At 36.9% G+C, this 14,034-nt stretch overlaps 1 protein-coding gene across 3 annotated transcripts in view; it reads right to left on the minus strand.

Annotated features, from left to right (window-relative positions):
• Dock4 (dedicator of cytokinesis 4) overlaps positions 1-14,034 on the minus strand; it is a 439,856-nt gene that overhangs the window by 30,895 nt on the left and 394,927 nt on the right. For all 3 annotated transcript variants that reach the window (XM_071613555.1, XM_071613553.1, XM_071613552.1), the window contains 4 exons: positions 12,572-12,665; positions 5,144-5,292; positions 3,190-3,276; positions 1,311-1,415 (listed from right to left, as the gene is read on the minus strand). In XM_071613555.1, coding sequence (XP_071469656.1) covers positions 1,311-1,415; positions 3,190-3,276; positions 5,144-5,292; positions 12,572-12,665 — 435 coding nt within the window. The remainder of the gene's footprint in view (positions 1-1,310; positions 1,416-3,189; positions 3,277-5,143; positions 5,293-12,571; positions 12,666-14,034) is intronic.

The raw sequence follows: 14,034 nt of genomic DNA on the forward strand, positions 1-14,034 counted from the left end.
ATTATCTTGAAATTGATTAAATAATGAAAGAAAATATTTAAAGCTGATGTTTATTTTTAAATACAAAAAAAAGATTAGAATCTGAGCTCTCTCTCTCTCTCATACACAGATACACACACACACACACACACACACACACACACACAAAGTGAGACCCTGCAGTGCCCTTTAGAAACCAATAGAGGGTAACCCTTCTCTTTCATTTTGAAGGAAATCCCAATTATGTCCAGAAAAGCTGTTTTCAGAAGACTGATGATATAGAGATTGATTTATTGTAACTGACTCTTACACAAGATTTACTGCATTAGCCAGTGAAGTTTTCCAATTTCCTAAACTCTTTTTATAATTATGGCTTCTCAACTACTTTTAAAAGGTCTACACTTTTACAATAATTGCACATAATATATAGATATATGGGTACCTCACTGTGTACTTGCTAGCAAAACTCAAGAGTTTGATCAGTGCTTCATTATGACTTCAGGGGGCCTTAGGCACTTTGCCTTCACAGGCTCCTTGCTTCATAAAAAATATTCAAAATTATATTATGACTGGTTTAGTAAAGAGATGGACATAGCAATACTAACATTATCTAATGCATAATATACAATATATGGTATATTACAACATTTTCTTCAACTTAAATGTCCATTTTTCCCCTTCTGATATTTAAAAGAAATTAAAAGTTGTATGGATAGCAGGGTGTAGTGGCACATGCCTCTACTCTGAGCTACTCAGGCTAAGTAAGACAGGAGGATCACAAATTCAAGGCCAGCACAGGCAATTTAGTGACACCCTGTCTCAAAATCAAGGGCTGGAGATGTATTTCAGTGACAAAGTGACTCTGGGTTCAACCCCCAGGACCACACACATATACTCTCCACAAGGTTCTGGAGGTATGTTTCCAGAACCTACCTTTCACAGTTGATGTAAAACTGCCCTCTTCCACAGGTTGTAGCACCCAATCCCGTGCGGTGTTCCATTTCCCCACCTCCACCTGTTTTCCTCTAATGCCAACTGTATGAAAATTACAAATTGGGAGTCTGTGAATATCAACCTGTGAATATCACAGGAGGGAAACTAAATTACCAAAGACTTCTTGTAAGATAAACTTAGAGACAGATTGTTGATTCTTGGAAAATTATTCAAAACAAGGCATTCTAGCTTAAATATGGTGTTTGCAAACTACAAATTTTTTTAAAAAAACTCATGATGTCATTATCTGTCATAAAAAGTCATTAATATTTTAGTTTTCCTGATTGAAGTTATCTGTATGAATAGGATGAAAGCTAATTAAACAGTTTATTACTTACTCTCAAGAAAAATGGAAATTTTTTCCCATAAAATCCGACTCTGAAGAATTCTGGTTCCAGACGCTGCTGGTCCATAATTTTGTCATATAGAGAGGCTTCCATCATCTAGGAAGATATCAGAGAGGTTGTAAGTATTCTACCCAAACTTTCAGCCCTACCAATTAATAGAAGAGGATATTTCTTCTGTGTAAAGGAAAACTTCATTTTAATTCAGTTGAAGAAAAGAAGCTTGACTCCTTTTTTTATGCTTTAAGGCAAGGATCAGCAAACAATCTAGAAGCATCCAGAAAGCAAATATTTTAGGCTTTGCAGGTCATGTAGTCTCTGTCACAACTAATCAACCCTGCTAGGCCCACAGGCTATAGTTTAGTGACCCTTGTTTAAAGGATCAGGTATATTATTACATGTTATCAACAGAGCAAATTATCTCTATGCATGTAGTCTATTGAGGGAATATTTTCTTCAAAATTAAATTACATAAAAAATTAGAAGCAAAACCCTTCTGGAGCATTCTCATGCCAGATATACTCACCTGTGGATTTGTCTCCACCTTGTACCTGGTAATGCATTTGGAAGGTGCAAACTTGCACAGGTTGGAACAGGGGTAAACCAACCAAACAAACCAAAGGAGACCCATAGTGCAAAGTGCCGTCTGGACTGAAAGCTCTTAAGTACACGTCTTTGAAAATGTGCAAACTATGAAGCATATAAAGCTTATAGTTTCCCTTTTAAGGTATGATTATCATCTCCAGGGTTTCTGGAGAAAGACTAATACTGCACTTGAAGACTTCCCCCCACCCTCAGTAACAACACCCCAAAGAGCAGTTGGTATGAAGTGTAATGCTTTGGGTTTATAAAAATCTTAATGTCTATGGCACCCAAGGGCTCTCACGGGTAAACATTGTAACCTCGCTTCTGTTACAGGGACAGGATGCCAAGAGAACAGCAACGTTTTTATATAAAACTGCAGTGCCTGCCAGAGTCAGCACGATGAACTGATATTAAAATAAGATTTTTTTTTCATGCTAGGAGAAATATCAATGAACTGCTGACATGAAATACTATGCCAAGAGTATGGACCTAGTTCCTGCCAGGTGAATAAGTAACTTATGGTATAAGGAATTTTGAAAGCTATTAAAGGTATATATTATCACCTCTTAAATGGTTACCTAAGATTAAAAGGTGATATCATAGTCTTTTTTTTTAAATATAAGAGCTGATGATCCTATTTTAGAAATCCCAAAAAACTTTAGCACTCATTAAATATTATAAAGTGACACAAAATGTTCGTAATGCCCAAGAATAAGGACTTGGAGGACAAGAAGTACTTGTATGAACCTAAAACCAAAGGTGATACAAAACAACTGGCTCAGGAACAAAGACATTAAAGTCTTTCAGTTTGGGGGTACTAAAACCTGATTGAAGTGCAGTGAAATTGTATTTTCTGAAACTAAAGAGAGGTGACAATGTGGCCCTCAATTTATTTTAAAATGGGCTAGTCATTTCTACTATTTTTCTTTGCAGATTATGAAACTAAAAATGGCATACAGTTAGAGATATGTGTACAATTGGAAAGCTCTTCAAACAGTGTGGAGATTTTCCATAATAAACTTAAAATATTAATCTTAGATTAAATTGTGTATTTCTGATGCATTTTAGAAATAGATGAAGGAGTCACTTTTGGTATATTAACAAAAGCATTACACAGATCAATTTGTTATTTCTCTGCATTACACAGATGAGTACACTTCAGAGAAAACACTTATAAAAGGTTCCTGCAAGGTATATCAAGATGATCACAAAGCTGATTTCATAGAACTACAGTGGAAAGTTAATCAAAAAGGGTGCATCTTGATTAGGATGCACCCAGGTAGCTTACCCTCATCTTGCTCAGATTTCTGTAATCATAGTAACTCTCATACTGTTCTGCGATCTTCCGGCACAAGATGATGCCATTCTCCCAGCACTGTGGATAAATGAATGATGTAACTGTAACCCAAACGAGTTATATAACTTTGCATCCAAAGGTCAGGATATGACTGCGTTCATATCATGAAGTCGTACTCCTTAATCTTTATAACATACCTTGAATAGTATCTCTGCAATTTTTAAATATGAAAACACCATGTAATTAACATGCAGATTACTTAAAAGCTTTAGAAAGTTGGAAATGATACCACACCACTACAGGTGGTGGTGCAGGAACAATATTTTCTGGTGTTGTTCAGAATCATCATCTTGAAATGACTGCAGTTCCACAATGGCCAAGTAGATGGATATGCACAGGCCCTCAGTGCTGGGGAGGGAAGGATTACTAACCCTAAGTTTCAGTTATCTGGGCTGGTACCTCCATTCCTTGCTGGGCTAACTTGCATTTGCAAATTGCACGGGTCCAACCCAGCTGGGTATTCTCAATAGAAATGCAAAAAGTCATTGTTTTAACATAGGCATCAACATACTTTCTGCAAAGAGCCAGGCAGTCAATATTTTTGGCTTTGAGGACCATATAGTCTTTTCCACAACCATTTATCCGTTATAGCATGAAAACCTCCATAGACATGAATGAATATGGCTGTGTTCTAATAAGAATTAGACACAAAAGTAAATTTCACCTATTTTTCACATGCTATGAAATATTCATCTTTCAATTTCTTTCAAGCACTTAAAAATGTGAAAGCTATTTGTAACTTGTAGGCTGTACAGAAACAGGAGGTAAGCCATTTGACCTGAGGGTCATAGTTTGCAAACTCTGATCTGGCACAAACTCCTGGAAATGGTCCAATATAGGAAGTCAAGAAATTTTAAAACAGCTTATCATATAGGTAAAAAATTTATAACAGGAGGGTACAAAGCTATTTCTTCTGCTACTAACATAATGCTATGACAGCATAGTCAGATAAATAATAGAGGAGGATATGAAAGAAGCAATTTCCCTGCATCTCATTTTTAGGCATACCCAAATTTGTTCTGTACAAGAATAACAGTCACTAGTTGTGTTTTAATTTTTTCGGTTTAATTTTTGCAATTTGGAAGAGATATTTAAATCCAAGATACACCACTGAAACATCCAATGGTTCTGATCAAATAAACAGTGGTGGTCAGATTCACAATTGTTTAAAAAACAGAACTGTGAGCCCTTAAAGAAGGAGAGGAAGTGATGTGGGGCGAAGTACTTAATTGCAGTAAGTGTTTTCAAAACGCCAGGCATCTCTAAATATATGAGGGATGCCAAAACTTCTTTAGCAAATCTAGTTTTCTATATTTTAAACAAAAAAGTGGAATGGGGCAGAATATATGCCAATATGGACAGCCTGTGAAGGTTGATAATGGTTTTTCAGAAAATAAAATAGCTAAGTGTTACGGTCTGAATGTTTGTTTTTCCTCCTAATTCACATGTTGAAATCTTATCTTCCAAGGTGATGATATTAGGAGGAGGGTCCTTTGGGAGGTGAATATGTCACCAAGGTGGAACTCTCATGAATGGCATCAGTGCCCTTAAAAAGGGGCTCCAGAGAGCTGGCTTGAATTTCTTCTGTTCATTAGCCATTCAGTCTATGAACTATGACTGGGTATCAAAACCTCAAGATCAGTTTATCAAAGTGTAATGCAAAGTTTATACACATGGGAAACTTCTGGAGATTCTCCAGCCCCATGCTACTTAATCAGAAAGTCTAGGGCAGAGCCTGGGGATCTGCATTTTAACAAGTTTTAATGCACATTAAAGTGTGAGGATTCCTGATCAAGGAGGTAAGCATCCGTACACTAGAAATAAAAGGAAAAGGGACGCCGATAGTCACCTCAGGCGAGACCATGGGTCAGGCAGGGCTACTTACTTTGCCTCTGTCAAAGTTCTGAATGATGGTGAGGTGCAGGTGCTCCTTGCGCTGCCATTCTGTTTGCATGGGGTAGGTCAGGAACTCTCTGAGGGGCCGATCTGACCACTCCAGCAGCTCATCATACAACAGGAGAGTGTAGGCAGCCTCTGCAAGTCAAGTGGGGAGGCAGGAACTTAACTGTGACCCCAGATCACCCCCCTCCAAATGGGGTCAGGAAAAACTGTTCTTTAAATTTTGTGAGACAGTAGAAAAATGTCCAGAATATATGCAACAGCAGTTTAATGAATGGTGAGTTCCCTTGGATAACGGAATTATCAGGACTTGTTCAGTGGCTAGTATTCTACATTTCTCTTTTTGTCCCCCTCCCCACAACCATATGCTATGGTCATAATACACATGCTCAAAGATTTCTTGTCATAGTTGGTTCCAAGACGTAGCAGGGTGGAGGACATGCTTTTGTTTGCTAGGACAGTTCATGGGGATCATTGAGACCTTTGAAAGGGCGTGCTTAAGAAACAACAAAAACAAACAAAAAGAAAGGCATCTAGAATTTTCTGGTTAACAAAGAGTTGAAAAATAGAAACTGCTTTCAGGGGAGGAGACATTCAGGGTGTAGCCAGAATTTAGAAGGACAAAGAAGCCAGTGAGAAGCTTAGTGAAGAAAAAAGACAAAACAAAACAAAACAAACAAACCTAACAACAGAGAAGGAAGAATTGGAGAAAGTGGAAGAGTTGAATAAGGGGTGTATGTGTGTGTGTAAGAGAGAGTGCGTGAGCAAGCATAATGTCTTGGTCTGTGTGATAAGACCCCAATAGTTGGCCCCACAAATTTCAGTAAAAGGCTATTGAAATCATTACATGCTTGGTATGGTTGAATTTCCAGTAGGGAAAACAATAACAACAATAATAACAAAAGGGGTGTTTTTTCTATACACACATAAACAGAAATGCTGAACTATTGACTCAGCATGGTTAACGGATAGGTCATGTGTTTTATAGAATACTTGCCATACTGCAGATCTCTTCTTTTCCTGAACCACAAATAGGGTCAAAAAGATCAAGAATAGGAACCAGAATTCACTGTCATTAATGAAATATTATAATAGTTTTTCCTTTAATATTATAATAGGCAACTTATGTTCTAAATGGAATAAAATGGACAAACCCTATGTTACTAATCCATTTAAACACTACTCCATCTGTCTCTCAAAAGTGTTAATACTAGCTTATAACACAATATCAACACATGACAAACCGTTTCCTAATTTATTTGTCTTAAGGCAACTATACATAAAGTTCTGAAGTAACATTTTAAGTTCTGGAGTCCTCCTTAAAAATTTTTAAAGAGGCCATCTCCATGTAAAAAAACCAGTGTAATTTGAAAGGCCTGCAGCCCTATCATTTACTCTTGGCTCTTCAGTACAGAAATCCCAGGAGATACAAGCTCTGGCCTTTTTTTTCTTTCCCCTCTTCAATTACCCTTGGTGAGCTCAAACAATCTCCTGGCTTCATTTTATTATTATTATTATTATTATTATTATTATTATTTTTTGCAAAAATGTTTAGAACTCTTTAGCATTCTCCTATCTTTTCCCTTCAGTTTGTGTACTTTTAACAATATGATCTTCCTTCATTGCAAATAGTCATGTTGCTTCCCTGATTAAAAGCAGTCCATGACTCTCAATAGCTAAAATAATAAATAAATTTAGGCTTCTTAAGGGAGAAGACTGCTCAAGATCTGGCTGCTGCCAATCTCTCTGCTCCATCATTGCTCCAGAGTTTCTTCAAGCCTTTCCCCCTTAGCTGGCAGAACAACTCCTAATTTATTTTAACATTGGACCTTAGGACTTATTTTTGCTTCTTTCAAATTTCTTTGGTGACACCCACTGCACCATAGATAGTACTCAGAATAGCCTTCCCACAGCTGTTCACAGAGAGTGACTTAAAGGACCATGAAGGTCGAATTCATAAGACAAAATAGACTGTTGGATGCCAGGGGCAGGAAGAGTGGGGAAATAGTGTTTAATGGGTACAAAGTTTCAGTTTAGGAAGATGAAAAAGTTCTGGAGAGAGATGGTGGTGATGCTTGCATGACATTGCTGCTGAACCACACATTTAAAAATGGTTAAGATGGCATATTTTATGTTGTGCATGTTTCACCACAATTAAAAAACAAAGAAAGAGCAATAAATATCCTCAGCCCCTATAACTGCTTTCCCAATCATGCTTGTCTTTGGAAGGTCCAGGAATACTTGGAGTGTCAGGTATGGGCGAGTTGCCCCTGCAAAAGTCTGGAAAAACAAGGAGGCATGTGCAAGTTGCCAGGAGAAGCTGACAAATGACTGAACAGGGGCATGGGAAAGGTGTGAAGACAAATGACAAGTCCTTCAGAACCTGATTTGGTGAAATGATGATACATAGCTAAGAGAAATGGTGTGTGGAGAGTAAGCTGTAGAAAATTTTTTATTAAACAAAAGCACATGTACTTTGAGGTGCAAACAACATGATCAACCCATGAGGCTGATTTTGAACAAGCTGATAAACTGTGAATATTTTCATGCATTGTTATATGTCTATTCTGCATATTTATTTATTTATTTAGTTGTGGGTGGACACAATACCTTTATTTTATTTATTTATATGTGGTTCTGAGGATTAAACCCAGGGCCTCACACATGCTAGGCAAACACTCTACCACTGAGTCATAACCCCAGTCCTATTCTGCATCTTTAGAAGACAACATGTGTTGAAGAGGAATGAATTTCCAGCAGATGATCTTTTAAAAAGTGTTCACGATTTTAAACAAAATCTATCACTACACAATTAAATGTGGGTTATTCCATTATTCTGAGAAGTGTACAGTGAGGACACAAATATGCAAAAATAAGCAACACAGAAGAGTACAGATGCATAAGGAACAGGAGGCAGCATCGTGAAAGTTTGGAAAAGGGCTAAACCAGAAATGCCTTTGATTTACTTAAACAGAAAGAAAAGCTTTCCCATCAATTTCACTTTCTCCAAGGACACACAAAAACGAGCACATAAGAAAGAACAACAAAATGATACATGGGAAAAGTACTTATTACTTATGACTTTGGGGAACATACAACTGCAAGTTCAGTAAATAAGGAAAAAAGACCTATTCTGAAATATCGGATAAATTTGGACTTTATTTCAGAGAACCAAAATATATCCATTTCATATCTAGAATAGCTTGTCCTCAGTTCCCTCTCTCATTTCTTATTTTATGGACTTGAAAATAAAATTGGTTTCTATGTTGTTTCCTTAGTGATTCAAGACCTATCAATACTGAAGGACAATCTTCCTACCAGGTGTTAAAATTTAATTAATGGTTCATTAGTGATACACTTATTTAAATCTTACATTGCTACTATTTTAAAAAGTTAGAAGACTAAGGAGAAGAACACATCGTCTCTGTCCTCAGAGAACTCACCCTTTATCTGGGTATTACCTGTCTGTATACCCACACACATACATATATATTTTAAATGTAATATATAATTGATAAGAAAAACAATGTGATAAGGGTGCCCATGGAAATCTGAAAAAAATACAATGTGGGAAAAAAAATAGAAATGGAAACATCAGCTTGTCCTATGGGTGAAAGCTGGCGGACTGGATTCATTGAGCGAAAGAGAAAGAAGAGAACTCCAGTGAGGATGGGAGGGGTGTGGGGGGGTGGAGACTTCAAGGAGGTGATACAGGAGCTGGGGCCATAGGATGAAAGGAAGGTATGTACAAGAGGAAAGATGAGGCTGAACAGACAAAGGGTAGTTCCATTATGGTAGACCTTGAATGAAGGACTTGAATTTTACTTTGTAGAATAATAAACTGACAGCAGACTCACATCTAGAGAAGGGGTTAGGAATTTTAAAGGGCCAGACAGAAAATAATTAGGCTTGTGGGGCAGGTGGTCTTCATCTCAACTCGAGTCTGCCACTGTAGCACAAAAGCAGCCATAGACAATACAACAATAAGTGGGCATGGCTGAGTTCTAATAAAACTTTCTTTAAAGAAACAGGTGTTTGGTTTCCAAGTTGTAGTGTGCTGTTCCTGGCTCTCAAGCATAACACTGGTAACTGTTGAGGGGGTAGGGGCAAGAATGATGAGGTCTAATAGAGGCAGTGAAAGTGGAAACAATGAAGAAAGTGGGAGCAATGAGAAATTTTGAGGAAATAGAATCAATAGAACCTTATGAAAGACTACTTTGAGGGAGGTTAAGAAAATCAGAGTCAAGGATAACATCAAGGTTCACAGATTGAGTAAAGAGTGATGCTATCAATTGAAGCAGGGGAACCACAGCTAGAGGCAGGTTAAAATTCTGGGGACCATTACAGAAAAAATTCCTTTATTCATTTAAGGCTAGGTGGGGGCATGATTCAAGAGTCCTTTGGAAGAAAAGTGCAGCAAAAAGCCAAGATTCGTAGTTCCTGACTCCAACAAAAAGGTCTGGTTAAGACACAGTGAGCATATTCCACTGTCTCTTTTTCAGGGATTACAATTAAATGTTCCTGACAGAATATATAATACAACCATTGGAGGATTCTGAAATCCAAACTAAGAGCAGGTAGACTGAGGAGGAAAATCAAAACTCCAAGAATGACCACCATGAGTTGAGTTCAGTTTTTATCTTTTGACTCCCATGTCTGACTTAAATTTCCTTCTTTCCTGGCACAGCAAATGGGAAGAAAGAGAGAGCTCCCTTCTAGTCAGAGAACTAGGAAGGGGACATCCTGTGAGCCTGCAGACTCTTCTGGTCTCCCTCTAAGGAAGGCCTAGGAACAAAGCTGCAAACCGTGGTGGCAGCAGCATCAGTGGGAGCGATGGCAGTGGCAGCAGTATCTTCCACAGGCTTTTTAAAAATTTTAAATGTTTTTCTATTGGTTCTTTTTAGTTATACATCACAACAGAATGTAATATGGCATAATGATAAAAGTGTGGAATACAATTTGTTCTGATTCGGTCCCCAGTACTTCCCTTTTCCCCCCCTCCCTCCTAACCTCTTGTTTTCAACTCTACTTTATTGATCTTTCCGCTATTTACTTTTTTGTTTATTTTTAATTAGTTCCTTGTGGATATACATAATGGTGAGATTTGTGGTGTATATTCATATATGTACATAGGAAAGGGGATCATGGCTTTTTTTTTTTTTTTTTTAAATCTCACTGTTTAGGCCCCAGCAGATGAACTGTAGGGAGGACATCAAAGTATGAAGAGGATCTAACCCTGGCTCTTATAACCACAATCCTAGGATAGGGAGTTCCTGCGAGTTGGGAAGAATGGGGAGGATACAGAGATGGAGAACTTGAGAAAGAGATATTCTAGTTTCTGTAGGAAGTCTTGGGCTCAAGTCCAAGGTGCACATTTGTAGAATGGGTCATGAGAGACATAACTAAGACTCTGAGACATGAACAATGGTGTGGATCATTGCTTAGGTTCCAGACCTCCTTGTTGGGAGGTACCCATGAAGGAAAAACCAGAATGATAATGCAAGAATTTTGAAAACAAAACTTAACACTAGAATCACAAGTTTCAAAAGGGGGTTCAGGACTTGAGGTTTGAACCTAACTGGATTGATTGTTAAAATAAAAAAAATGTCAAAATTATCCAGAAGATTTTAAGAGAACCCAGAGTTTCAAAACATAATATTCAAAAGGTCTAGGATATAATCCAAAATTACTTGACATTCAAAAAACCAGGAAACTAAACAACTCTCAAAGGGAAAAGGCAATTAACAGATGCCAACCCCAAGATGACTCACATATTGGAACCATAGGCAAAGTCTATGAAGCAGCTATTATAACCACGCTCCATGTAGTAAATAGGAACACTTCTGAATAACTGAAAGGAAATTGAAAGCTATGAAACACAAATAATCAAATGGAAATGTTAGAATGGAATAATACAATAACAGAAACAAAAAGTTCACTGGAAAGGCTCAACTGTTGAATGGAGATGCAGGAGAGAATCAGGGGACTTGAAACTGAATCAACAGAAATCATCCAATCTGAAACTAAAGTTAGGGAAAGAAATGGACAGAGACCTAAGAACTTATCAGAAAAAAGGCCTAATATTCATGCCATTGGAATCCCAAAAGAGAAATGAAGGATTGGTGTAGCAATGCATTTGGGAAAATAACGCTGGAAAACTTCCCAAATTTGGTGATGGAAATAAGGAATGGATCCAAAAAGCTCAGCAAACTCAAATAAGTTCATACATAACATAATTAAGCCACTGAAAACTGCAGAGAAATGTTTAGAAGCAACCACAAAACAGGTATGCATTAGAATAGGTGAATAATTTGAATGACTACATATTTATCATCAGAAACCATGGAAGTCAGAAGACAATGGAGCAGTATTTTTAAAGTACTGGCACAAAAGAATTATTCACTTAGCATTTTACACTAGCGAACATATCTTTCAGTGACAAAGGTGTGCTATACTTTGAATGTGGAATGTCCCCCAAAGGTCTATGTGTTAAAGACTTGGTCCCCAGCTTACTGCCATTGGGAAGAGGTGGAAACTTTAAGAGGTGAGGCCTACTGGGAGGTTTTAGGTCACTGGGAGTGTCCTTGAAAGGGATAGTGGGAATACTTCCTTCCATTCTGGCCATGAGGTGCATGGTTTGTTTTGTCACATGCTTCCCACCATCATGTGCTGCCTTGCCACAGGTCTAAAAGCAATAGGGCCAACCAACCATAGCTTGAAACCTCCATAAGTGTGAGCCCCAACCTTTCCTCTTTATAAGCTGACTACTGCAGGTATGTTGTTACAGTAAGGGAAAGCTGACTAACACAAGGTACAATGAAGACATTCCCAAATGAAGGAAAATGAAGAGAATTCTTCATCATTAGATCAGCCTTAAAAGAAAAATCAAGCTATTCAGGTTTAATGGAAATAATAACAGGGAAACTAAGAACTTCATGAATGGGGAAAGAGTTACAGAAAAGGCCAATATCTGAGCAAATATAAAACATCATTTTAAAATTCTTTTGAGATAGGTATGAATGTTGAAGGCAACACCAATGCATTATTTGCTACAGTTTTGAATGAAGGTAGATGTAATACATATGACAAGTATAACACTAAATGGGGAGAATATTGGGATCTCTATGGTTATAAAGTTCCCATATTTAGCTTGAAGTGGCAAAACACTATTAGTAGATTGTAAAATGTTAGGTATGTATTTTGTAATCCTAAGATCAACCTCTAAAAAGTTATACAGAGAGAAATAGTCAAAAAATAGAGTACTTAGAAACATATACCTAATTAAAATATATTTTAAATTTAAAGTAGAAATGCCTGAGTCCTCAGCTCTAATTACAAAAAGCAGAGGAGTTATCATGTTTAATACATCAGTATCTAGCCCACTTCCCCAAATCTGAGCCAAAGACAGAATTACCTGTAAAGTTCTGTGCTTTGAGATGCAGATCATAAAGTTTGTGGATATAGCGTATATACATCTCTTCCTTGTTCAGTTCAGTCTTATAGAAGTTCTGTAAAAAAGAGAGTACAGGCATGGATGGTTCTTCAACAGTTATACCTATAATTATTTTCCATTTTCTTTGTGAATCAAGAGAATTTGTCTTGTGGAAGAGAACTGATGAATTTTTCCAGGTAAATATCTTTTTAAAAATGAAATAAGGAGCTCAGTGATAGATTTGTAATTAAACACTACCCATGTTAAACATTATCAATTGCTGGATAAGCTGTCAGTAACTCTTAGGTTATGACCATTCATTCACATTTATTTTGTTACTTGTTATTATTTTTTTGTTAGTTTAACAGTCATCTAGACGATCATCCTATTTATCTAAATATATTAAAATATAAAATAGATTAACATGCTTATTCACTTCGCTGGTTGATATTCAAAGGACAGTTCTTTAATTTTAAAAATATATTTTTCTCTAAAAAGTCTCTGAGACATATAGGTAAGGATTATTAGAAACCATGGAGAAGCATCCTCCTACCCCAAGAATTATGTAAAAAGAGGGTAAATAAAAATGTTCTTTGTTGTTAAGGTATTATTCTGCATTTCTTACTTGTGTTAGAATTTAAATGTTTCCAGTTTATGTATGAAACATAAAGGGACAGATATTTTTATTTCTAGTTGTTATTATGGGGCATACTTATTGAAAATATTCTATTCATTTATATTAAAACATCTGGGTGTTATTAAACTGCTCTAAAATGTTATAACAATTGTTACCAAAAACTCATTTTAAAAGATTTTTTTTTTTTGCAGTTATAGATGGACAGCATGCCTTTATTTTTTTTTTTTATGCAGTGCTATGGATTGAACCCAGCGCCTCACACATGCTAGGCAAGCACTCTAACACTGAGCTATAGCCCCAGCCCACCAAAAACTCATTTTTTTTTTACTTAGCTAGACACATATGCTGGTATTTTAAAGGTATATTTATAAGCATCCACATCTACTTCCTTACCACACTAGAAAGTGCATTAGTCCTCAATGAACTTAGTAATCACAAGAACGAATGTATATGAATTTGGATTCTAGGAAACACATTATATTTGAGTCTCCAAATGAGGTTCTTTCCTTGAGTAGATCAGATATATCATGAAATTTCTATTTAAGATGCTCAAAACTGCTGGTGTTACTTATTGTTGCTGTTTTGACTAATGCTACTTGGTACAGAGTTGAGGGAAAATAAGCAGTGACAGGAGGAGAAATCTGTTGACACTAAGTAGCAACAAGTTTTTCAGGGGGGAAAGGGCCAGGAATTCTGACCATTTCTGAAGCTGATTAGTTAGACAGGGCTTTGCTGATGAACTTTTAAACAAGCCAATGTGACTGCTTAAATTGGACTTGAAATCTGATGGCCCTCTATCGGATGTACC

The sequence above is a fragment of the Marmota flaviventris genome, chromosome 1 (genome assembly GCF_047511675.1).
Source record: "Marmota flaviventris isolate mMarFla1 chromosome 1, mMarFla1.hap1, whole genome shotgun sequence".
Classification (NCBI taxonomy): Eukaryota; Metazoa; Chordata; class Mammalia; order Rodentia; family Sciuridae; genus Marmota; species Marmota flaviventris.